A 26,940-nucleotide genomic window follows, 5' to 3' on the forward strand; every position below is an offset into this window, starting at 1 on the left:
TACTGCTTGTGGGCACTGTCGGTGATAAGTGTTTCCACGTCCTTGGCATCTCAATAAGATAATTGAAAAAGTTCACACACAAATGGCAAAGCAGTTTCATTTAAAGACATTAGAGGATACACTGCAAATAAGCAGTGGCCTGCTGCAGCTAGAGTGTCCAAGAGCCCCAGTTATAGTTTGAGGCTTTTTTGTTTGTTTGTTTGTTTGTTTGTTTGTTTGTTTTGAGACAGGGTTTTTCTGTAGCTTTGGAGCCTGTCCTGTCTAGCTCTTGTAGACCACGCTGGCCTCGAACTCACAGAGATCCTCCTGCCTCTGCCTCCTGAGTGCTGGGAGAGGCTTCATCTTTATGCAGTCCAAGAGAAAAATGTTGGTTGCTAGGAAGAGGGTCTTTCTATTTGATTGATAGAATTGAGTGAAGAAAGCTCCTATTTACTATGTTTTTCCCCAAAAAGCATCTGATTTTAATCATATGCATGGCCAAATTTGCACAAGTATAAGACAGTAAATAGAGGATTTTACCTCAAAGCTCACTCAGAGGACATAGTTACCTGAATGCACATGAGTCCCAAACCAGTTTGAAATAGAAAACACCATGACCAAACGTAACTTAGGGAAGAAAGAGTTTATTCAACTTACACTTCCACATTGCTGTTCACCACTGAAGGAAGTCAGGACAGGAACTCAAACAGGGCAGGGACCTGGAGGCAGAAGCCAGGACTACCAGCCCAGAAATGTCACCACTTACAATGATCACTAACTGAGAAAATGCCTTACAGCTGGGTCTCATGGCATTATTTCCTCAATTGTGGCTCCTTCCTGTCAGGTGACTCTAGCTTGTGTCAAATGGACACACAAAACCATTCAGTACAATGGATAATTTCTCTTCCTCCTTCATTCCTTTCTATATCTTAAAACATGTTCAAATTGAGATGGGTATTGACCATCATACAGGACCTATAAGAGCAACTCACATTGTTTAAAGCAGGAGGTACATGCAGATCGACTCAGGTTAGGCGTCCTGTGTTACTGAGTGTGTTAACAGAAAAGTGTGTGACTTAAGCTTTATGGAGTCCCAGGTCACTCTGCTGCCCTTGCTTGACTTCACAGTAACAGTTTCACCCTGGTTCCATATTGGAAATCTTTTACAAAGCAAACCTGAATCTGTGACGGTCTTCAGTTATCCAACTTTGATAAGCAGGATTGGCAATTAGAACTAAAACTTCAAGTCCCATCCATTCCTTATTATTTCTTTACCTACTTGAATTTAAACTTGATTTTCCCAGCCCCACCTAGGCCCCAAGAGCTAAGAAACACCTTTGAGCATAGCTTCTAATCTCAAAGCGCAAAGTCATTATTTATTTATGGGCTGTCTGAAGGAATTTTTCCCCCCCACTTCCTTCCAATGTCTTATTTCTTGACCGTTTCAGCTTCTGACATTTTGGAACACATTTCTGAATCTCAGAGATGTGAGCAATGCTGAGATAGCATGAAGGTGACCTTCATGAAAACACCAGCTCTCCCAGTCTTCTAGAGGAGGCCTGGGCCTTCCACGCCTGCTGTAAACACACTATGAATCTTCATCCCTGGAGAGAAGGGCAGCCTGCACAAGCCACCCTTTTGTTATTTAGAAAAAAACAACTCTGTACCACCAAGCTTTCTGGAAAATATGGCTGGTTAAGCAGAATAAGGTTTTAGTCTACGCCTTACCTTTTTATGACAGACAACTATCCTTAGACAAGAGTACTTGTCACCATCATTTGTACGACTCTGAGGAGACATGTAAACCTTACTGATGTGAACATTTTTCACTCTGGTTTCAACCTCGGTTCTTAAAACATGCTTGATCATGCTTTTAGAACACGTGCAACCATCGTTCTTCATTTTACTTCCTCTTCATTGTCTTCCTCCTTTTCTCATTAATTTTTCTTGGAAATTTGATGATTATAGATTAGGAAGGAAATTAGTAAACCAATTAATTTTGAGGTGTAGCCCCATAGAAAACCTACTCTTGTGATAGACTAATTATAGTGTTGTTTATAGTACGAGTGACAGAGCTAGGTTGCTTTCAAACCCAGTTCACTACTCACTAGCTCTCAGAATTTGGTCAAGTTGCCCAAATGTCTCTGTCTCTTTGTTTCTCAGACAACAAGGACACTTACATCTTGGGATAATCATAAACATTAACACAACAGTGACAACATATGGTACAATGTCGACCATAAAAACAAGCAAACAGAAACCACTTAAAACCAAATGGGAGTGTGACTTCCATGAGATTGTAGAGGCTGTCACAGCTGGACAAAGACTACGTTGATGTTCTGTGTGGCTTTGTGTAGAGCGGTGTGTATATGGCTCAGATCTCTATCGATAGAGTCTATGAAAGCCAGGCGATTACTAGTCTTCCCCAGGGAATTACTGTGGCTTTCCAGATGTGATGGTACTAAACACCCTTTCTCTTGTTGAGTCCTGAGCTTAAACAAGGTCATTTAAGCTTAATCTTCAAGTAATTCTGCTTATAATGGTCTATCCTGCCTTCCTTGATTTACACAGTTGTCTGAGGTCACTGTTCTTGGCATTTTCATTCTGCTTAGGGCTTTGTGGCTTGGGATGTGGGAGCCATCTTCCCAGCCTTCCTGGGGGACAGGTACAGTGTCTCAGGTGATGGGAAACATCTAATGCCCCTTTCACTCTCCAGGCATTGATTTGAACAATGAACAACAACAGCCACAGGGACCATATTGTATTCCTATTACAAACTCACCTTCAGAATTGTTGCTATTAATAAATGAAGACTTCGTGAGTGAGACAGAAGCAGACAAAGTGAAAAGTCTGGGATCTATTCTGGAAATCATATCTCAGGGCTCCCTTTCTAGAGAAGATAATTCTCTGATGTCATTTTCACTTAGATTACAAAAAAAATCTAAGACTTCAACAGTATTCTGGAACTAAAATTAGTTGCTTTTAAGTGACTACATTCCCTCGCCTGTCTCCCAAGCTTCTAATGTTGTTCTTATGAGCACCAGCCGAACCACAAATGAATGCTTACCCTCTGGAGCAGTAGCTGCTCTGCTTTCCCACGTTCCCCTGGGAGCTGAAAGCTCGCTGATCTCTGCCACCTCATTTTCAGTATTTCACCCCTGGTATGGAGACGTTAGCAACTGTGAAGGGCAGCTGTGTGATTTCTCTTACATGCCTCCTCCTATGCCCAGCCTCCCAATTGAGTATTGTATACATTCTGTGACTTCTGTCTTCATTCACCTGTGCGCAGTAACAGAATGAAGCTTTGTTTTACTGTAAGGATTCATATCGTTCATATTCCCCAGCATGTAGCGGCGTTTATGTGAGATCATATAAGATGGAGACTCTTTCCACAATCTGAATGAAGATCTCTCATGACTCCGCATTTGATGTAAAAAAAAAATGGCTTTCATTTCGAGCACTCAAGTTTCTGCTCTCCCCAGATATCTCACTTATACTAATTCAGAGCCAATATGGCATCAGGTCTTAGATGAATCATAGCAAACCATCCTGAAATGTATTTTTACATCCTGCCAGTTGAAGTGGCCAATCCAATTTTATCACTTTTACAGGGTCTAAGAAATTTGTGGTTTTCTTAAGTTAGTCAGAAAACAAATGCTTCATCCAGAGGAACAATAATGCCTGCCTGGCATCACAAAGACTTTGGCAGTTATAACATTATACGTAATTTAGCTTTCAATATCTGTAGTCATGAGAGAGGGAGGTAAAAGTTCATTCTTGAGAATGAGAAAGAACAGAGATTTCTATCTTATCAGCTTCCTCCACGAAGAATCCCAACACATGCTGAAAAAAATCAATGAAGCGTTCTCTTGAAAATGTAAGATAGTACATGTGGCCCCAGGTAATGATGTCTTAGCTACAGCTGACAATAGTTGATATTACAGGAAACGGGTATCTCTTGCACATACTGTAAACACTTGCAAAATTTTAGCAGTGTGGCTATTACCAGCTGATGGGGTATGGTACCCTAGAGGGATGTGCTGATGAAAGGGGCCCCTGCCTGAGCACAGTCACCGTTAGGAAGAGTATAGACAATGACGACAGCAGAAGCTGAACTCAACAGCCCTGTGAGATGAGTTGAGGTTATTAGCTCTCCAAGGTGGAAACTTCCCCAGGAATCTAGATCAGGAAGCCCTTAGTCTTGCATGGGAAAACTTTATACCAAGCATCCTACAATGCCCAGGTCAGGGTCAAAGCAAACCCAATGAATCTAGTACCTCTATAGTCCCAAGGTTGAGAATTTTATTCCAGGAGTTGCTTGGAACCCTGGGTTGTGAAAGAAAGTATAAAATTGCCCTGTTCTTAAGAAAGGTCCTGATTCCTCCCATCTGCATCACAGAGAACCTCTGCCCCCAGCTCAGCCTTGGAAGTCACCCCCACATCACAAGAGAGAGACTGACAGGGTAAGCTCAGCATGGAAGCACCAGTGGGAACTGAGGCATTGCATTGCCCATGGTGCTAGGAGTTGTTATAACACTGGCTGGAGTTTCCATAAGTCCTCAAAGTATTTCTTCTGCATCCTGTCAGAGGAAGATGTCTGAGTGAATCAAAAACTACGTGTTTCAAGTTGCTTATTCCTTTGATTTTGCGACAGAACACACAGCATGGTGGGAGATTTGGAATCTGAACCAAAGTGTCACAAGAACAATGTCTAGATCCTAAACCAGTCTCTAGATCTTAACCTCAATTCTGCCATTTCTGGATCCTATGAACTTAGCTATAAACCAGTCACCTATACAACAAGGACTATTTCCCTGGGACAGGCTGGGACAGCATTGTAAAAAACTGAACGAATCACGTGCAGATGTCAATAGCGATTCATCATTCATTCAGTCAAATTGAGCAGAGAGATAGTCAGTGCTGCCTGGGTTTGCCTTCTTTGGCCAGTATCCCCCATCCTTACTTTGTAGTCTTGTGAAACAGTCTCATTATTCCACTGAGCCAGATCTTCTTTCATAACAATGATATCAAACTCTCTGTGACTTCAGAGTCACCTGAAGGGCTTGTTTAAATGCTGGGACATGGACCTTAGGGTTTCTGATCCAGAAAGTGTAGGGAGGCTCAGAGTTTTGCAATTCCTACAAGTTCCTGAGTGACACTCACGCTTCTGGTCCAGAGAACAGGCCTTTAGGAACTGGGTGTATCCAAAACATTCTTTACGTCCTACTTCAACATACATGTGGGCAACCCTAGACTGATTATAGAAAACCTCAAGCTTTAGGGAAGGGTTCCATGCCTGACTGCTCATGACCGTTTCCTGGAGTTTCTCGGTTTCAATGCAGACGTCAGACTTTTTTGTCAGTCTAGCTGTAGTCGGAGGGAAGTGAGACATAGGCCCCTGTGTTTTGCCAGTCTGTGCCTTAGCTTCTAATAATGATAGGCAACAATTCTGGTGCCCTGACGGGTGTGGGGCTGGGTCTCCCATAGTCCCTGCTGTCTTTCATTTTCCCATAACCTTACCTAGTAAGAAGACAGAAGTTAGAGAGCCCAGGTGACTTTTTCCAGGTGACATAGCTGGTTAGTGATGGGGACGAGACTTAACGTCACACATCCAGGCTTCAGAGAACAGGCTCATAACGGGAGATTTCAGGTCCACCTAATATGTATCAATTTCCAAAGTTGTCCCATATTTGGAGCATGAACTACGAAGAAATAGAAGTACGCCAGAACTATGGTAATGAGAGCTATTGACCTCATTCATTGATGTGATTTGGTTAAGAAAACTCACTTCCATTTGGATGAATGCTGCTGCTTCTACCTTATGAAAATGCCACACAAACAAAAAGCAAGTACTTTCTGCAGGAAACAGAACCGTGTTGATGGAGTGAGGGTCTTCCTTAGTGATGGGCTGGATTTGGCCAGAAGAAGACTGTGGAGTTTCATGTGGGGAGTTTGAACTGAGGATCCTGAAAGGAAAATGAGTTGGTATTCCCTCTGTAACCCCGTCTCATCAAAACAGCAGACACATGTAAATGGGAATGCCAACACTTCCAGCTCCTAGGAAGGCAGATAACCGTTGTGCCAAAAGATAACATACAAGTTTGGCTTGAGTTTTCTACCCTGCCCATTTCTTCCTTCTAGCTCTAAATGCTGGAACCCTGGAACATTATGTAGAGTATATTTCCTATCAAACTTAAGTGCTCCACACACATTTTATTTCTGTGTGTTACAGCTCAAAGAGACCTGTTTATTGCTGTGTTTCACAACTCAAATGGTCCCAAGACGTCGTGTAATCTACCATTATATTTTAACGTGGGGAAATTTAGGCTCAATGTAGGAAAAGAATAGGTTACTACCTATTAGGGACAGAGATTTGGACACAGACTGCGTCTCCTGGCCCAATTCCTTTAAATAAAATTCTGAATTTTGCCTGTTGTCCTTTGATAGAATTTACTTTGTTAGAGTTCACTGGAGGCAACTTGCCCTGTCTGCCTCCCCCATACAAATGGGGTCTTAGAAAAACAAGGAGAACAGCAACAACAAAATGTGTATCCATATCTGTGCCAGGAAATAGTCATTTTACTTGTATTTTGTAAATGATCCTATAAGAGATTATGGGGATTGTGATGCTTTCAAAGGCCCTGGCTGTCGCCTATATGGTATAGTCAGGATAAGCAAACTAGACTGCTGCCAGCAGACAATAATGCCCAGAAGAGTTCCAGGAGCATGAACTCATCTACCAAAGCTCAAACAGTCTGAGGTTGAACTACACGTTTGTAGTCAGATACTAATGGCTGTGTATCATGTTCCAGCTGCTGCAGTGGTTTAAAGCCTCATTGGCCTTGAGGATAGAATAAGGGAACTTTTATAGCCTGCACTCAGTTGCAGCTAGCATGCTAGAACTAACAAGCTAAGCATCCAGATCTTTCCAATTATTAGATGAGGAACTGTTCTTCTAGGTTGAAGGGGTTTAACATTCTCCTGGTCTTCCTCTCCCCACAGGGCATGTGCACATCACAGACTTCAACATTGCTGCTCTGCTGCCCAAAGAAACTCGGATCACTACCGTAGCTGGCACCAAGCCTTACATGGGTGGGTGAGAGCAGCTTCACAAGTGGTTTTCATTTGTAAGACCAGATCTGGTGTTTCCAATTCTTCTAGATACCATTTGCTGAAGGTCATATTCTTAGGGACTTGGACTTGGAGCAGATAAACTCCTTTCTGGTTGGCTTTACCTAGGGGACTACCGATGTGTGGGTCTGAAGTAAGGCAGAGCCATCTGCATTAGCAAGTTACACGGTAGGACTTTGATTCAACAGGGACATTGGTCACATCCTACAAATTCTGTTTTAGGACCTAATCAGTTGTCTATTGATTTCTGAACAAAAGTATGAATTTAGTCAGTGGCTAATTACCTATGTCTGCGGAAGGGTTTTGACATGATAATGACCCATTTAAAAGCATAGTTACAATGTCTCTACCTCATGCCAGTAGGAGAGATAACAAAAAAAAACCACACAAAGGAACCATAAATAAGCCAAGTCATAACATATGGCAAGAGTAATATTAGTGCTGTATAGGTAATATTATATGTATGCATGATGTGGTAGAGTTTTCAAGGTACCTCCACAGTTCTGAGATTAGCTCCAATTTTGTTTTCACAGCAATCTCATGAATTAGTTTTCCTTAAAATAATTTATGCCTAAGAACTGTTCCATTATGTGCATGCCTCCATTTACAGTGATATATGGAACTGATTTTTGCCTTGACAATTAAGAATTTAACAATACAGGGCTAGGAGTCAAATGGCCCATAAAATCTACATTTAATTGTAGCAACAAATCAGCTACAAATTCCATCTTCAATTGTCAGTACTTTCCTCTGCAGAGAAACACTGTTTTCGTAGAACTTGTTGCACCCCTATCTGCTCTGGAAAATCTAGAGATTTTCTGTTTATCAGCAGACGTTATTCTCACAGTAGTGAAATACATCCCTTTTCCATATCACTCCTAAAGACTTGAGTTGATTCTCATCTGTAAAAGGAGACTGCAGATTCATTTCCTGGCCGCCCAAACCCAAATAAACACATAAAACCGTATTAATTACAACACTGTTTGTCCAATGGCTCAGTCATATTACTAGCTAGCTCTTACATCTTAAATTAACCCATTTCTATTAATAGGTGTATTGCCATGTGGTTGTGGCTTACTGGCAAGGTTCTGGCATTCTTCTCCTTCAGCAGCTACATGGCGTCTCCTTTTGACTTCACCTACTCTCTTTCTATTTCTCTTCTAGCCTGGCTATATTTGGTCCTAACATAGGCCAAATAATAATAAAACATATCACAGTATACAGAGGGGAATTTCACATCACTCATCATCTGTTAATTCTTGATTTGATTATAATAACAGGATCTTAGCAATCCGATTGGGGTTAGGTATCTGTCTGTCTGCTGAACTTGCTGTTTCCTGAGTTCACAGACCCTAGTTGTTCATGGGGGTTTGTTGACTGTAGAGACAAGTATTAGCAGTAGAAGACAGAACTTGACTGTTTTTGGTGGGGAGGGGATAGGTGAAACTCGTGGTCCAGCTTCACAGGGGTAACTACAATGCTGGGTTACAGCTTACAAACGAGACTCACGTCTGCATGGCTCACTGGAGATGCCAACAGTTGCAGTACAAGCTAACTGCTCCAGACTTTCTAAGGATAGATCCTCTGTCATCAGCAGGCTTAGAAAGTCATTGGGTCACTGCTGTGCAAGCTAAATTGACAAGCTCTGCCAGCCCTGTGGCGGACTCATCATTGGTGCAGTAGGATGTCATGGTCCCTTTTACATGTTCAAACACAAGCAGTGCTTGCTAGGAAACAAGAGACGGACATGTGTAAGAGGCAGCCCAGTCCTCTATCCCTACCCTGAGGTGGAGAAATCCAGCCTGATGAGGTGGGTGACTGAGCTCTGAGAGACTGCTATCAGAATTCACCACACTGGATTTTAAGACATTTGAAGCATTATAATAAGCAAAGGGATTAAAATTTATTAGTTTTTGATGATCAATAAGCTACCCATGGGGTGGGGGTGGGATACCAACTAGTTAAATGATGACATTAAACAATGCAGGGTTACTGGCAGATACAGGAGAAGGAAACCCACTCTCCTCTCGGCCATCTCTCTTAATTAGTTAGGATCTTAAAGCCGTTGATGCTGAAGGGATTCAGTAAGGGGCAGAGTGAATGTCACCAGCTAGATATGACCAGAGAATGTCATAGGAAAAGGTCTGAATTTGGAAAAAAAAATCAAGGAAATGAACAATGCCACTTTCATTTTTTTTCCTATCAGTTTTTTATTTTCTTTCCTCCACATGATGAGGGGGCGGGGTCCCTCTTACATGAAAGGCCATCACAAGATCTTCTCTCTAAAGAAAAAAGAAGCCTTATTTTATGGAACATTTGAACAACTGCAGATTTCATGGCTTTCAATGGCCAGTGGGGGAATAAATTTCTTTTGTCACTTCTAAAATAATGGACACACAATTCAGTCCATTTTTCTGCCTAAAACCCACAGCACTCTATTTATAAAAGGGACTATCCAGGCCTGCTGGTCTGTCCAGTTTTTTCCCTGGGTTTCCATATTATAGGCTATTTTCTTGGCGCCAAATCATAAAATGTGCATCTGGAGTTTCTAGGGATGGTTTCCATGGTGACAGAGTACTGGGAACACAACTTTCCTCTCCCAAGTCCTTTTAAATATAATATCTGTATAATTTAATTTTTTTCACAGTTGTCATTTCTGGCATCTTCATGGAATAGAACTAGGAAATTGGAATCCAGACATGAGGCCAGGCACTGTCAGCTTTCACATTTCTAGCGGGAAATTGCTAGTGTTTATTTATCCAACTCTTCCTGTGGACCAGACAATGTGTCTGATACTTTACATCCATTTAGTCATTCATTTTTTTCCCAAAGTGTCCTATGATGCTGGCTATACTTATCGTTTTTAAGCAAAGACAGTCTGACACTCAGCAATTGGATGTGATCTTCAGGGTAACAATTAGTCATGTTGGGATGAAAATCTTAGACTTAAGTCAAACTTGGTATGGCTTCAGATATTGAGAGGCACAAGGGGTGAAGTGTGTGCTGCGTCATTTCCACTCACGACCCTTCAAGAGCTGAACTAGTTCTGTTTGTCCATCATGTTGGGAATGTTTCCCACTAACGGCATAGCCTATGGCTTTACCTACATCTACTTTTGTCTTTCTTTAAAAAATATCTCTTTTCATGAAGAATTATGAATGGAAGCCTGCTTTTTCTTGTAAAAGTTATATTCATATAATTTAGTAAACTCTATCTACTGGTAATTTACTAGCACATACTTTATAGTGCTGGTGTAGAATGCTAGCAATTAACTAGAGAAAAAGGAAGAAAGGAAGGGAGGGAGAGAGGGAGGGAGGGAGGGAGGGAGGGAGGAAGGAAGGAAGGAAGAAAAGAAAGAAAGAAAGGAAGAAAGAAAGAAAGAAAGAAAGAAGGAAGGAAGGAAGGGAAGAAGAAAGACGTGAGAAGAGTCCAGGCTGAAGCAAGGAGATGAGGGGCGTGTCCTCCATAAGCTCTTACCTTCTGCCCTCCTGTTGCAGCTCACTGCTCTAGCCCCTCCTTGTTCCTCATCTTAGAACTGAGTATAATCCAGATCACTTAGAAGTTCACCAGTTAAAGCTTTCTCCTTAATACAGAAGAGGTGTGTGTGTGCCCATGCATGTATGTGTGTGAGAGCACGAAAATCCACTAAGAAAAAAGTTCAAAATGCTGACAAGTGAAGAAGAAAGTAATTCTTGCACCAATTGATGTTTATAGATTCCTTTAGAATGTTTTTCTGTGTACAAACACATTTACCTTTTCACTTTTAGAAGGTGGATTAGACCAAATTACTTTGATGAACAATTGCTGTCATGTAGTGAGCATTCATAATGTCCCAGGTGTTTTGTTAAGTCTTTAATATTTATTATATCATTAAAACAGCTCTGTGAGACAGATTTTTACTATGATTTTTATTCATACATTAAGAAGTCCAACCCAGAGAGAAAATGGCATGATCATATCCCAGAGCAAGTGATTGGCAGAGCATGAAATGAAATCCAAATCTAGAAGCATCAAGCCTGGAACATTTGGGGAGATGGCAATGATAATGGTGTAATGACTGACATTTGCTAGCACGCTGGGTACATTCTGAGAGCAGGCTCTAAAAACAATTCTGTAAGGCAATAACTGTGGCTGCTTCCACTTTAGAGGTGAGCAATCTGAACAATCAGGACACAGGCCCAAGGAAGGACTAGGAGCATGGTCTAAGTGAATGGTTCTCAACCTGTGGGTTGCAACCTCTTTAGGGAGAGGGATCTAATGGCCCTTCCATGGGAGTCGTTTATCAGACATTCTGCATATCAGATATTTACATTATGATTCATAACAGTAGCAAAATGACAAGAAGTAGCAATGAGAACAATCTTATGGTGGGGGGGGGTCACCACAACGTGTGAAACTGTATTAGAAGGTTGTATAGTGTGAATTCTAATAGGTCTTAATAATAAAAACCCAGAGTCAGATATCAGGGTAAATGCTGAAAGATCAGAGAAATGGAGGGGGCAAAATCTTGTCTCCAGAAATCCTTAGACTGAATGGGGAATCCTATCTCTACAAGTCCTCAGACTGAATGCCTTAAGCTCCTGTGTCCTCCTGCCATATATTCCTCTCTCCACACAGCCATATCCCTTCCTGTCTTTACCTCCCTAGTATTAGGATTAAAGGCATGTGACTTCCAAGTACTGGGATTAAAGGTGTGAGCCACCACAACCTGGCTTTTTCTCATTGAGACTGGATCAATCTAGTGTAGCCCACAGTGGCCTTGAACTTATAGAGATCCATCTGCCTCTGCCCCCTGAGTGTTGGGATTAAAGGTGTGCGCCCCTGCTTTCTGGCCTCTATGGCTGACTAGTGGCCAGCACCATACTCTGATCCTTAGGCAAGTTTTGCATGTTAGAGCACAAACAAAATATCACCACAGGGTTACAGCACTGGGAAAGTGGAGAAGCACAGCTCTAAGCCGTCTGATGGCTCTGGGTCCAGGCAGTCCACATATCTCTCCTGGAAACGGTGCCCTCTTCCCTCTGCCCACATAGCCTGGGTCTCGTCCGACAGCGAACTTTGTTCATTTTCCCGTGTCAGGGCATAAAGCCCACATTCTGCACCGTGTGCTGCAAACCAGAAGGCCCCGCTGTGAGGTATGTAGTTCCCTCTGCTCTTGAACACTTGGTTGTTTCTCACTGTGAACTGTCCTTTTGTCATAGAGATCTTGGTAGTAGAATCATTTCCTTCAACTTGATTATTTCTTTGGGATGAATTTTGCTGTAAAATGATGTCTTCTACCCTTGAGGATCATTGAGCGTTAACTTTGGGTTTTTATCAATATAAACAAGAGTAAGGGCCAACAAGATGGCTCAGCAGGTAAAGTGGCCCACTGCCATGCTGATGACCTGAGTCAGACCCTTGGAACCCACATAGCTAAAAGAAAGAAGTGAATCCTACAAGCTGTCCTCTGACTATGACATTCACATCATGGAATGGAATGTGCACATGCCTGTACACACACACACACACACACACACACACACACGTCAAAAAAGGTAAATGTGTGTTGTAATTCCTAGTTGCTTCAATTTATTCATTCACACTATATTTATATTTTTAAATGTACTGCACACAATGAACATACAAGTTTTACCTATTAGCTAAAATTACCACCGCAGGAAAGAATTCCTGCTCACAGAACACACATGCCAATGTCTCTCCCTGAAGGCTCCTACTGGTTTTTACTTATGCTGGAAGAGCATAATGCACGTACTTCCCTGCATCCTCACCTGTGCCCAGTTATCAGGACCCCAACCTCCCCAAATGACCAGGAGAAGCAGATCTCATTGTGATGCTGGAACCCATCTCTGTGACTTTCTGTCTATTGCCTGTCCATAGACTCTGCTCTTTTTCTTATTGATCCCGTTTTTCTTCCCTGCTTTGTGTTTCTTAGTGATTACGTAAATAATCCCTGCCTGTATGTATCGGGGACATGAAATCCTAGCTCCTAGTGTGTGGTATTTGTGGTGTACACGTGAAAGACCCTAATTTCTAGGGTTCAGGGAAGGATCCCCCAGACTCAATAAGCCATGCCAATGGCTGCAAACAGCAAGAGGATTCTTTAATGTCAAAGGCACCAATGGGGAACTCAATACTCCAGTGAGACTGAGCCCCCTTGGTATTTTTCCAGCAAGCATTTATAGGTTCTCAGGGTTACATAACAGGGAACCATAGCAACCGCAACATCATTGGTCAACTCAAATTAACATATGGGGGGGGGTCAACATCAGGACAAAAACAAGTCTAACAGGACGAAAACAGAACAAAAACAAGTCTAACAGGATAAAAACAAATCAGGACAAAAACAAGTCTAACAGGATAAAAACAAGTCTAACAGGATAAAAACAAGTCTAACAGGATGAAAACAAGTGCATTTCCTTTTGGTAGAAAATGGTCCGCAGCACTAACTGGTAAGGCTATTGTACAGTATACTGTCAGTATTCTCTGGTTCAGCATACCTTATAGTTTGTATATAACCTGTATTAATTGTATAGATTGTGCACTTGAAGCTGTTACCAAGTTGTCAGAACCTTAAGAATGAAAACAAGTTTAAATTAAGCCGGTTTTCAGCCAGTTTCTGAAAACCTCCTGAGCTTTGATACACAAAGAACTGGGTGTTTTTCTTAAGACTGCTCCTGCAACCCACAGATATCCTGTTTCGCCCCCTTGGCAGGTTCAGCTGGTCTCAAGGCTGCTTCTGCCTGCTCATAGATATCCTGTTTTGCCCTGGCCTAATTGATCATGAAAATATCTTAAGTTGGGGACTAGGGTTTGGGTCTATCACATGAGTGCTTTGTCTCCTTAATTTGTTGGTTGTGAGATTCAGTTTTGGGGGCTGCATCTTGCTGCATTGCTCTGGCTGGTCTGGAACATTCTATGTAGCTCAGACTTTAAACATGCAGCAGTCTCCTTGCTTTGTCTCCTTACTGCTGGGATTGCACACATGCGCAATGAACTCCTTGTTAGTATGCTCGAACTACTCATATTTGTGTGGAGGGCTGAGACTCAGGCCCAGAGCCTGGCTCATGTGAAGCACATGTTCTCTCAGGTTTGCTTGTGGACCTGCTTTAGGGTTTCTGTCCTGGATGCAATTCTTAGCTAGATCTTCTTATTCCAGATCTTAGATTCATCTACTTAGTACTTTATTATTTTATTCATTTTTACTTAATGCCAGTTCTATACTACTTTCACTGAATGTATATCTAATAAGGGTCCTATGTCATTTTTGTTATGTTATTAATTATTTGGAAATTCTGTGTAAAATCGCAGCCCTCTAATGCTGATTTGAAAATCATTCATCATCATCTAAATAACTTCAAATACTAATATCTGTACTCTGGGGTTTTCAGTATTAATTGCCATAGCTTTATAATAAACTGGATATAAGGTGTTTCTCTGTTCTTTTTCCAAAGATCATCATTTGCATACTTTTGGGCTCATTGCTGAATAACTTTTTATTATATTATAGAATTATTTGGGGAGACCCTTTCTGACAAAAACCCAATGCCTAGGCTTTAAACTCGGAATCTGATCATCATCAAATACCCAATTAAGCATATGAATGGTAGCAAGCCTTTTAGCAACCAGTGGAAATTCATTTGAAATTGCAATGAGATAAAATGGCACGTGCAACAAATCAGTAATAACCCCAAGTGTGGAAAAGAGTGTTGAGCAAAAGGGGCTTTGGCTGCTGGTCTTGGTGTGAGCAGCACAGCCCTTTGGTGGGTATAGGAGTGTGAAATGCACAGCCCCCTCTCCAGCACATCTGCTCCTGACAACACCACTAGTGATACAGGATCACAGCAGCACAGGAGTGGTCCAGACAGCATTGTTTGCAATGCTCCCAAATGGAAAATAACTCCAGCAGCTATCCACAATAGGGCAGGTATGTAAATCACTATGTATCCATGTAGTACTAAATTCAACAAACTGAACTGCCTAGCAATTTGGATAAACCACAAACAAATATTTTTTGGGCTGAAAAGGTGCCATGCAAATGACTCCAGAAACTAGCATTTCATTTCAAAGGACTTGGTAGGATGTGTTCCTTCACTTCTTTCTCTCTTTTACTTTGTTAATGTTGGCTTTATTGTAATTGCTTGAAACAAATTAAGTAAATGGTTTTGCAGTGCCTCATTTCATTAATCTGTAGCCCCAGGGAAGTATATATCATATAGACAAAATTAAGCTGTTGTTTAGAAATTCATATACCACTATAAAAATCAACATTATTCAATGAAAATTCAGGGTGGTGAGTTGTTGTAGTGGTGGGAGCAAGAGTGTGCTTCTTCATGGGGACGATGGTTACAGGGGCACTGACCTCCAAATAGTCATTTGTTTCCTTTATGTTTCGGATGCTTTCTGAATGTGTATATTGAAAAACTTAAAAAAAAAGTTCCAAACAAAAGACCTCTTGTCTATTCGGAGGGAAAGTGATGCCTCCCCAGTTCTGTTTGGCTCCTCTCAGGAGCACAGGGAACCAGGAAATCAGAGCAAAGTATCAGAGAAAGGCCCTCAGCATCTCCCTTCACCACCTGCCTGTTTGAGGGCCTAAAATGTCACAGCACTTTGGTGTGTTGTCGTGGGTTTTCTTCTTAAATGTCCATCATGCTACCTCAGGGCTTAGCACAACATGAATGCTGGTTTAGTGAAAGAACATGTATACAAATGCCTTCATGTTTGAAAGGAGAGCAAATAGCAGACAAAAGGCAGACATGTGCTTGGACTGGAGAATATAAAAAAAGAACAGTCACGCCTCCTCCAAGGATGGTTTGATATGAGAGAGTCCAGGGCTTTGGTAGTGTAATATTTACTTTGTTTGGTGTTTCCTAACAACACGGTCTCTGCCATGCTTCTGAATGCCCGGATGTCCTCTTAAGTGCAGTGTTTGACACCTGTCTCCTTAGAGATGATTTGCGGTGTGATCCTGAAGAAGGAACACAAACCTACAGTCCATTCTACCCAGGAATAGGAACACTGCGGGGTCAGGGCCATTGTCTCACTAGTTGCACTGGGACTTGGAACTTGAAGAAATGACGCAGTGATGTGTCAAACATGAATTCACTGTGGCATGAGACCCACTTAGTCCTCCTTAGAGCCAGTCCTGAGCATCAGGATGTTGATATGCTACCCTTGGAATGGGAAGCTGTCCACAGAAATCTAGCTAGAATTCAAGAGCACAGGTAAACAGGCTTGTATAAACAGGCCATGTCCTCAGGATTTCCTTTGCCCAGTCAGTACCTAACTACAGGAGGTGTGGCCTCAACTCTGTGTAGCTTTGAACTAGGTAAACTCCTCGACTGTTATGGACATTTGCTTCTGTTTCTTTGTTTTGATTTTTTGCAAATGCCAGACACTATGTTGACCTTTGGACAGACATCAACTCTTAATTTCTAAACTGGTAAAGAATTCTTTTAGTATTCTGATCTTGTTGGGGCAGGAATGATGCTGTGTCCACTGATTTGCTCATGGACACTGTAAGTAGTAGGGGCAGCCTTTGAACCCAGCACAGGCACAGAGATAATGATCACAAGTCTGGTAGCTTCTGTGTTGTGTTCACTCATCTGTGTGATAAGTTTCTATCTACTGACTCTGAGTGCTAGGTTCTCTGTGTGTAACCTGGTGAGCAACAGCCCCATAGCTGCCCTTGCTCTGTCCTTCATGTCCCCTGCCCTAAACATTAGGATGCAAGTATATTCTTAGAAATGTATAACTAAGTGCAAAGAAATGTATAAAGAAGGCCTGAGGGGTCACCTCTGAAGGTTCAGTTGATGCTGAGTCTGCTCTCCAGTAGTGTCAATTCAGAGAACTACAGTTATAAAGTATAAACGTCCATGGTTATTACAAAGTGTTATACTTCATTGAGTGCCCTCTCTCTTTTTTCCCCTGATCTTACACATAGTAGGAAGCTGCATTCAGCCCCTCAATGCTGCCAGGTGTCCCCAAGTCAATGTATGTCTCCTACAACTCTAAGCATTTTTTGAGATTGCTAAATGCATTCAGCTCCTTTAGTGTAGACTTTGCAGGCAGAGACAGTGAGCGCCCTCAGCTTTCTTCATCTCAGAGTTAGTGGCTCATCTGAGGACAAATAGGACCCGCAGTGTAAAGGTTCTAAAGAAGAAAAGTTTGTCCACTAAGGTCTGCGCATGTCTGTTGTGTTAGCTGATGAATGGGACTGCTGGGAGAGCTAAGAAATTAGAAAGCGCTGCCTGCTGTGAGCAATCTACCAATGAATAATAAACAACTGTGGGAGTGTTTACACCTTCCAGGCTCATGATTCTCCTTGGGAGGAATGTGTTGGGGAAATAGATTGATTGGCGTCTCAGGGAGCGAAACTAACCTTTTCTGTGTTTTTGCAGCACCTGAGATGTTCAGCTCCAGGAAGGAAACAGGCTACTCCTTTGCTGTCGACTGGTGGTCCCTGGGGGTGACAGCTTATGAGCTGCTAAGAGGCCGGGTACAGTTGAACCACATGTTCTCGTTTTGTATTATTCTAGAAAAACAATGTTTTCAAGATCTGTTTCTGGATGTCTATGTATGTGTGCCCGAGAGTGTGTTATGTCCCCCACATGTGTGCAGTGCCTACAGAGGCCAGGAAAGGGCATTGGATCCTTCGAAATTGGAGTTACAAGTGCCTGTGAGCCACCTGATGTGGGTGCCAGAATCCAAACCCAGGTCCTTTGTAAGCAACCAGGCTCTTAACCACTAAGCCATCTCCCCAGTCCCTTCGGGTTCTGTTTCAGAATGAAAGAATGAATTATTTGCTAAGAACCAAGCAGTTTATTTGGAATCAGAAAACACCTATGCTGTCTGGTGTTAACAATACCCCTTGAGACCTCTGCACAGATTAATCCAGTGTTCTCTATGTGTTGCCGAATCTGTCAGTTAATATTAATTATACAGATAAGTTAATAATATGGATATCAAAAACTCCTGATGAAAGGAAATCAATAGGCCTCACTCTCTTGGGTAAATAGACGTGTGTGTTTAAAGAAAATCATTCTGCAGTCACTGGACAGGGCTCTAATTCAAACACACCTCTCCATCAACGTGAGAGTTGTTGGCACCAGACAACCTGTACCCTGTCTTGTCGGTCCCATGTCTGACGTGGCTGCTGGGTATGAGTTCTCTAGCAAGCTGGAGTAGTGGCCTTATCAGTGCAAACATTTCTCAGACGAGAAACTCTTCCCTAGAAAAAGGTTCAGAGAAAAATAATAAAAAAATATATTTTATGCAATTGCTACAAATTAATACAGAATTCAGATATCCCCCCCCCAAGTTTTATCGTAGTTAGCCCAGCCTACCAAAATAGTGTACTGTGAACCTGGTAGCATAGAGTATTTATTTTCTTACAGCTGGTAGAGGCTGGAAGTCCACGTCAGAGAGTCTGAAATGCAGGGCTCTGGTGTCCTTACAAGACAGAGAAAGGAAGGGGTGGAGGGATAGCGGGGGAAGTAAAGATGCGGAGAGCACATGAAGGCAAAGGGGAGAAAGGTCTTTTAATCTTAAAATGTCAGGCTCTGCCTTTAGGACACATTCTGTCTCAAACTGTGCCACAGTTCCTGTCTTTAAATACCATCTCGTTGAGGGGTAGCGCTCCAACATAAGACTGTGTGTAAGGAACACATCCAGACCATTGCATTCCTCTCTGGGTTCTCTGAAACCCAGTTCCTCCTCACTTGGAGCGTACACTCAATAAATTCCACTAATAATAATGTTTTGTCCTCTCAGCATCATCTCTAGAGTCCCAAGACTCATCTGAATACCATCCAAATCCATTGTGGATGAGACCCAGGACATGTTTCTTCCCAGGGCAGATTTCCCATGCACCTGGGAACCTGGAAAGCTGGACAAATCACATAGCTTCCAAGCTATAATGAAGGGCACTGACATAGGTTAGACAATCCCACCCAAGAAGAGATGAAAAAGAAAACCAGAAGGGGTCCCAAGTTCAAAGCATCAGAGTCCAACCAGTTCTCTTTGACCATAAAGATGGAACAGAAGATGTTCAGTTGTCTGACACTTTCCTGTCATTCTAGCTCATTGTCTGTCCCCTTTACCTCCAAATGGTCTTTCTGCCTGCATAATCCCACCTTCGCCTCTGACTTTGGAAGCCCGTGACCCACGCGCAGCATTTCCGGATTAATTAGTTGTTCAGCCTTATCCTTTATGTTCCCTTCCAAACAAGCCACGGCCCTGTGAGCTTGTATTTTGTCCTTTTTAATTTTTTTTCTTTTTTTTCTTTTTTTTTTTTTTTTTTGGTTTTTCGAGACAGGGTTTCCCTGTAGTTTCTAGAGCCTGTCCTGGAACTAGCTCTTGTAGACCAGGCTGGCCTTGAACTCAGAGATCCGCCTGCCTCTGCCTCCCGAGTGCTGGGATTAAAAATTTTTTTCTTTTCTTGGCTTTTTTGTTTTGTTTTGTTTGCATTGTTTTATACTGTGAATAGAGTCCAAAGTTGCAAGTTTTCAGTTTCTGCTTCTTTATCGCTAAACAATTTTCATCTCTAGTTCCCCTCTCTTTTGCGTTGTACTGTAAGTAGCCAGGTGGAGCCATGCCTCGTGCACAGTGCATAGTGATGTTTTTAGGTCCTTAGGGGCAGCAGTTGTGTTCTAGATGTATCAGTTGGGAAGAGACTCCACAACTCTGCAATTTGATTGATTGTAGTTTTCTGTGATGGTCTCCACCTGTTGCAAAGAAAACTTTCCTTGATGACAGGTGAGAGAATTATACTAGTTGTAGGTATGAGGATAAATACTTAGGCATTGTGCGGGCAGTGGAGAGCATATGGAAGGGTTTGGAGAGAGGGGGAAATCTATGTAACTCAAAAAGTTTAAAATCAAAACACACAAGTCAAAACACCAGCTCCCAAATCTTTCTATTTTCATGTGGATAAACCCTCTTCAGATAATTATATGTAGAAATACTTAGCAATTTCGACAAAAATAAATCATACTTCCACTTCCTGCTGAGACGATTTTATACATACATAAATATGTAACTTCCTACACGATAATAGCTTAGAGTTTCACTTTCATGACTAACTCCATTTTGTAAATACATCACCCTACAAATATTACCAGACATATCAACTTTTGTGTTTTCTCTTCCACGTGATCAGATTGTTGATTCATCTAAAAATATGATATATATCTCACACAGTTTAATGTCATTCCCACTCTGTAACTTCTCATCAATATATTAAATGTACTGTATTGTATTAAATGGGCAGAGGAACAAAGCCCAATATATCAGTTTTGAAACATTCTAGGAAGGAATCACTCAAAGATGGTATGTGATTACGGTGCAAGATACAGTTAATGGAAGAAAATGAAATAGCAACATTTAATTACAAGTATCATTGTGGCTGAACAAGTGTGTAGAGCAATAACAACTTCCTGCTAATTTGAAAACTAACTCTTATCTATCGAGAAAAGAAAATCATGTGCATATGTGCTTTAATAGCCCCTCTGAGCCTAGCTGCGCTTTGGGTGGGCTGAACCTTAAACATTACCCTGCTGTCATCTCCCAGTCCCAGCCACTGGAAGGCAAAAATGCCTCCCTGTCTCTTATAGTTTCATATTAGCCATAAGTAGTACTCCACGTAGTTACCTCTGTAGTATTGGTTGCAGTGTATCCGCAACTCTTTGTGTTTGGTAGGGGAAAAGAGTCACGGTGTAATCCAGGCTAACAAAGTTCAAGCTCTCCATCCTCCTGCCTCTGCTTCCCGAGTTCCGGGATGGGATGGCATCTACTTGTGCCACCTACCCACTGACCCTTTTCCATTCTGGACCTCTTGAGACACAATCACAAGACATCCTTTACTGCCATCTAACACCGTCCCCTTCCTGTAAATCCGTCCGTTATCTAGCCCCTCTCTTCGTTGACAGCACATTTCAGGTTCTTGGATAGATCCCATCGTGTGTCAGCTAGTCACATGTCACAAGTCACGCCATAGAGAACTTTCCCTGTATTCCTGCCCCCATTTTTCCCCAGCAGCCTCTCCCAGTGGTTCATTTTACTGGTGAAGTAGCTACATCTTATGCATGAAGGAACTGAGGACCAGAAAATGAATGACCTGGTTTAGCATTCAAAGCCATCTGACCTCAAGCTCTAACCCATGATTACATTGTAAAACCTTTTAATTGACTACTGGGAAAAACAAACACTTCCCCTTCCTCCAAATTGGTTCCTCCATCAGTGATTACTTAAACATCTGGGAAAGGCCAATCATGTGATAAATGTGTGCACACACATTAACTGTCCTGTGATTAATCTAATGTGGAAGTCCTGTCCCTGTGCATATAATATCAACTCTGGTTTTAAGTTGCTTACAGTTTTCCTAGAAGACAGAAAAACCCAGTTGAGAAGTTAATGATCGTAACGTCTGCCCTCTAGTGGACAGATGTAAAATCATCATCAGCTTGTCTTTTATTTAAGAAAATTTTTTATTTTTTAACTTTTGGAGTAGATTATAGTAATATGTTTCCAAATGAGATTTTCATACAAATTTAATTTTGATTTTAATTTTTTTATCCAAGCCAAAACAATAGATGACAATGATTGTTCTAGAAAAGGTTTTGTTTGTTTGTTTAACCTTTTATCCCAGCATAACGTTCCTCACAACATACTTCATGGAAGCAAAGTATTAGACACTGGAACTGATATTTTCTAAGCAATTTTCTGTCCTTAACCTTATCGTTATGTTTAATTTTTATATTTTTGTTGTTGCTAGTTTAAAAGCATCTCTCTCAGGTAGCCTGGGCTTGGTTTAAACTCACTATGTAGCTGAGGGCTGTCTTAAAGTCCTGATCTTTCTGCCTCTACCTCCTGGGATTACAAGCACATGCCACAACACCTAGTTTTTGTCGTATTTCAGATAAGGCTATGGGAAAATTATGATCTGTTTGTAATCAACCTTATATAATCATTTGAAGTTTTTTCTCTTCATTATTTACTTTTTATATAAATATGCCTAAAAGCTATGAACAAAACACTTTGAAATCAGTTCCTCAGAGACTGGTTCAATCCACTGAAATATTTTGTTTCAATCTGTAAAATGACAAGTTCTTAAAACTTAGGATATTTTGATGAAAAACTAAAGTCCATGACATTTCTTTAAAAATCCGTAGAAATTCTGACAGCACTTGACCATGTACCCAATATGGCTACCTGTCAATCAACTCGAAGGGGTTCTTGTTGAGGTTTTATTATTTCAAAGTTTACCTTGTAAACACTTTCAGGCGTTTTTCCACCTTTGACCTGTAAAAATGAAGGCTCTTTCTCTTTTTCTCCCTTAAGAGACCGTACCATATCCGCTCCAGTACTTCCAGCAAAGAAATTGTGAACATGTTTGAGACGGCAATTGTAACTTACCCTTCTGCTTGGTCACAAGAGATGGTATCCCTTCTGAAAAAGGTGAGCCAGGAGAAAGAATGTTGGGAGGAAGTTAAGAAAGGAAGTGTGCAGCCTGGTGTATGGTTAGAAGTCAAGATGTGGTCAGGATAACACACGTTTGTAGAATCGGTCTTGTGACTAATCATTTTCATCTATATGGCTTTCCTTAGTTCAACCCATGGGTGCCTCTGGGTATCTCAAGGCCTTCTCAAACTCATTGTGTCCAAAGTGTAATTCTTAATCTCCCTGGATTCCGTGGGTCTCTTTCAGTGTTCCCTTTCCCAGTGGCTGGTCCCTTCCCCAGGGCTCAGTCATCATCTCCACATCTGGCCCATCATCTGATCCTAATTTACACCTTCAGTAGCCGCTGTCACTTTAATGGCTCTTCATCTCCGAGGCTTTGCTCTAGTTCAGCTGCTATCAAATCCTTTCCGATTCCTTGCATGTTTCTTCCACTCCACTCTCTTCTCTTCAGCGACTTCTTATTGGTCTTCAAATAAAGATCAAACTAAATTGTGTATTATAACAGTTACAAATAGCCTCTCAAACTTTGTGAATCTGGTTGCCCTTTGGTTGGTTTGGCTGTATTGCCTTCTCCTCCAATTCCTCAGATAATATCACCATAGGTTTTACACATGATAGTCTCTCCTGGATCACTGCTTCACACCTTAGCTTTTCTAGCACTTTCCATGAGATCAATACAACTTCACATGATTTTCTGGCTGATGATGGCCCATACATTGCTTTCTACAACTCCATTGTAAATACAGAAACCCAGAGAAGCATTTTGACACTGCTCTGTCAATACTACACTGCCACATGGTCAATGGATGTGTCTCCTTGAGCAGGGAATGAGCTTGTTTGGCTACTGTTGCGTTGAAGTTGCACATGGTCTGGAGTTGCATGTGAGCCCTGTACAGTAAAATCACATATTGGCTTCAATGGGTCATAAATTGGAGCAACAATACAAAGAAAAAAACACTTGCTAGTCATTCTACATCATTTGTAGACACAGCTTCAGGTCTCAGCTCTGTAAAGCCATGTTCACTTCATACTGTTTTTCATGATTTGAGCTTGGTAAGCCAAGATTTAGAAAGCAGTCTTTCCCAGTAGGAGAGTCTGGAAGGGAAGTTCTATTGGATTCCAGGGACAATCCATTTGACTCATCGTGTAACAAGCACTACTCCTAGTGTCATTCCAAAGCATGCACTCTCCATGGGGTTTGCATGTGGTTAGCAGAAGGGTATCCCTGTCTTGTTAAACCACTTGCTTTATTTCTGCTGCAAGGAACTCCCCTTGGATGCTTGGTGCACAACACTTAGGGGGAAGTTTGGGGTCCGCCTATCTAGTCTTCCTTGGGACAACGATGCTTGTATTTCATTGGCAGCTACTTGAACCTAATCCAGACCAACGGTTTTCCCACTTGACCGACATTCAGAGTTTCCCTTACATGAGTGACATGAACTGGGATGCAGTGCTGCAGAAGAGGCTCATTCCAGGCTTCGTTCCAACTGTAAGTCCAGCCTAACAAGCCCTAATAGACCCTACCCTCTGTCCACATTACTCTGTGTACAAGTCCATGAAGGGCCTGGTTTGATGATCCCACCAGTAATAGCAAAATGCCCCAGTACTAGCTTTACAGCAGAGAAAACAGAGAGATTCATGGAGTAAATTGCCCCTCCCCAAATCACACAACTGGCCAGAAGCTAAACTGGGGTTCCAGTCTAGGGAGTCAATGTCTCGGCTTCTAGGTTGTAGCCATGTTTTGTGCTGTAAGAGGTTCTAGTCTTCCAAATAGTTATTTCCAGAAATATGCTGGTTGAAAAGAGCAATCTTTTTTCTTCTTGCAAAGAAGTGATCTTTGCTGTCCTTGGAAATCTGTGAGTTGCTTAGTGGGAAACTTCACCCCCAGGATCGCTCCTCCTCTTTTCTAAGTTTTACTGTATTGACCATAATTTTAAGAGCTAATAATTGCAGAGAGTTAACTCTCATGGGGGGACAAGGGTCACTGTGTCCCACTGCACACTGCTGGATTAAGCTTAAGCAGGGCCACTCCTGAGGCTTCTCTCTTCTCTCTGTCTTGGATGTGAGTTGTACCACTGGGCAGAGAAACACTGGCAAGAATGATGTGCTCCTGCAGACTCTTGAGTTCTGTTCAAGTCCAAGTGAGGCACTTGTTCTGGAGACATGAGCACATGGATGTTGCACTGAACAGCTAAATAAGATGCCCAGTGAGTGTGTCAAATAAAAGCCCTGTGGAAGAAAGGAGAGAGTGGTGTGGTGACATTCAAGAATATAAATGTCTACCTTAGTGAGCAACAGGAGAGTAGGGAGACATTTGTACTTGGGTGCATGGCTGAGGTAACTATATGGGACCTTGGATAGCACCTTGGATGCAAACACAAACTCCTAGCCGGGCGGCGGTGGCGCACGCCTTTAATCCCAGCACTCGGGAGGCAGAGGCAGGCGGATCTCTGTGAGTTCGAGACCAGCCTGGTCTACAAGAGCTAGTTCCAGGACAGGCTCCAAAGCTACAGAGAAACCCTGTCTCGAAAAACAAACAAACAAAAAAAAAAAAACAAAAAACAAAAAAACAAACACAAACTCCTTTCTGTTAGCCACTCCTGATTCTTCTGAGAAGCTCCACTTTATAGATCTTGGGTCTTTCTGATAACCTAACTCATTTGAAGATCCTAGCAAGTGGCAAATTCTTTGCCTCATGTTCAGAAATCCTGATGTTGAAATTTGGCTGGTGACCTTGGAAGTTGAACAAGCAATTGCCATGGTTCTGATCTATGTGGTCATTGGAACAAACTGAAAAACTCAAGAGCTCAAACCTTAGAAATATTATTTTAATATGGTCTCCTCCATTACTCACTGAGGGATAGTTAGAAGCATATAAAAATAAATAAACTATACAGTCAAAGACTATAAATGACAATGCTGGCTGTCAGTGCTATAAAACCTCAGCGGGCACTCAAGTTATTATGCTTGGACTGTTCCCCTTAGGACTAAGTACTGTTCTCTGTGTTAGGCTGTTACGGTCTTAGGAATGATGCAAGCATCTAAGGACTGAGCCATGCTATCCTCTTTACAGAAAGGCAGGCTCAATTGTGACCCTACTTTTGAACTGGAAGAAATGATTTTGGAATCCAAACCTCTTCATAAGAAAAAGAAGCGCCTGGCCAAAAAGGAGAAGGAGATGAGGAAATGCGACTCCTCTCAGGTAGGTGGGTTCCCCATCAAGCCAGGGAAGGGCAGTTCATTCCAGAACTGCTGTGGGGAGGTCATCTGGAAGCCTGCTTTTTCCTGGTGTTAGGGGTTTATGGTAATGAGATAGGCACAGCTGTCCTGGCCCCTAGGCTGTCCGCACCTCCTTGATGACAAGCACCAAGCAGCAGCAGAACTCAGGTCCCCAGGCTTTGAAGGACATCATCTTAATTTCCCATCATATCTCCCTAAAGGTGTGGTACAGGCTATTGAAGGTGCATATACAGGACTCCCTGACAGGGGCATGGACGGTGGGTTAACCACTACTGTGTTAGCAGTTGTTGAGAGAGGTTTCTGTCCTGCCCAGTTCCCGCAGTCACTAAGTCCCAAAGAAACACACAGAAGTCTACATTAATTATAAACTGATTGGCCTTGTAGCTTAGACTTCTTATTAACTCTTTTTTGCAGATGATGATGATGATGATGATGATGATGATGATGATGATTATTGAGCTCTACATTTTTCTCTGCTCCCCTCCCTACCTCTCTCCTCCCCTTCAACCCTCTCCCAAGGTCCCTATGCTCCCAATTACTCAGGAGATCTTGACTTTTTCAACTTCCCATGTAGATTAGATTTATGTATGTCTTTCTTAGGGTCCCCATTGTTGTCTTGGTCCTCTGGGATTGTGATTTGTGGGCTGGTTTTCTTTGCTTTATGTTTTAAAACCACTTATGAGTGAGTACATGCTTTCTGTATCTGGGTTACCTCACTCAAAATAATATTTTCTAGCTCCATCCTTTTGCCTGCAAAATTCAAGATGTCGTTATTTTTTTCTGTGGTGTAGTACTCCATTGTGTAAATGTTACACATTTTTTTTTTTATCCATTTTTTGGTCAAAAGGCATTTAGGTTGTTTCCAGGTTCTGGCTATGACAAACAATGCTGCTATGAACATATCTGAGCATATGTCCTTGTGGCAGGATTGAGCATCCTTTGGATATATACCCAAAAGTGGTATTACTGAGTATTGATGAAGGTTGTTTCCCAATTTCCTGAGAAATCACCACACTGACATCCAAAGGGGCTGTTCAAGCTTGCACTCCCACCAGCAATGCAGAAGTGTTCCCTTCTCCCCGCAATCTCTCCAGCATAAGTTGTCATCAGTGATTTTGATCTTGGCCATTC

General features: G+C 41.9%; 1 protein-coding gene across 1 annotated transcript in view; it reads left to right on the forward strand.

The window, feature by feature from the left end:
* Stk32a (serine/threonine kinase 32A) overlaps positions 1-26,940 on the forward strand; it is a 77,885-nt gene that overhangs the window by 49,347 nt on the left and 1,598 nt on the right. The window contains exons 5-9 of the mRNA XM_038331261.1: positions 6,982-7,071; positions 17,511-17,608; positions 22,450-22,566; positions 23,933-24,058; positions 25,643-25,771. Of these exons, the coding sequence (XP_038187189.1) occupies positions 6,982-7,071; positions 17,511-17,608; positions 22,450-22,566; positions 23,933-24,058; positions 25,643-25,771 (560 nt within the window). The remainder of the gene's footprint in view (positions 1-6,981; positions 7,072-17,510; positions 17,609-22,449; positions 22,567-23,932; positions 24,059-25,642; positions 25,772-26,940) is intronic.

Source organism: Arvicola amphibius, chromosome 5 (genome assembly GCF_903992535.2).
Source record: "Arvicola amphibius chromosome 5, mArvAmp1.2, whole genome shotgun sequence".
Taxonomy (NCBI): Eukaryota; Metazoa; Chordata; class Mammalia; order Rodentia; family Cricetidae; genus Arvicola; species Arvicola amphibius.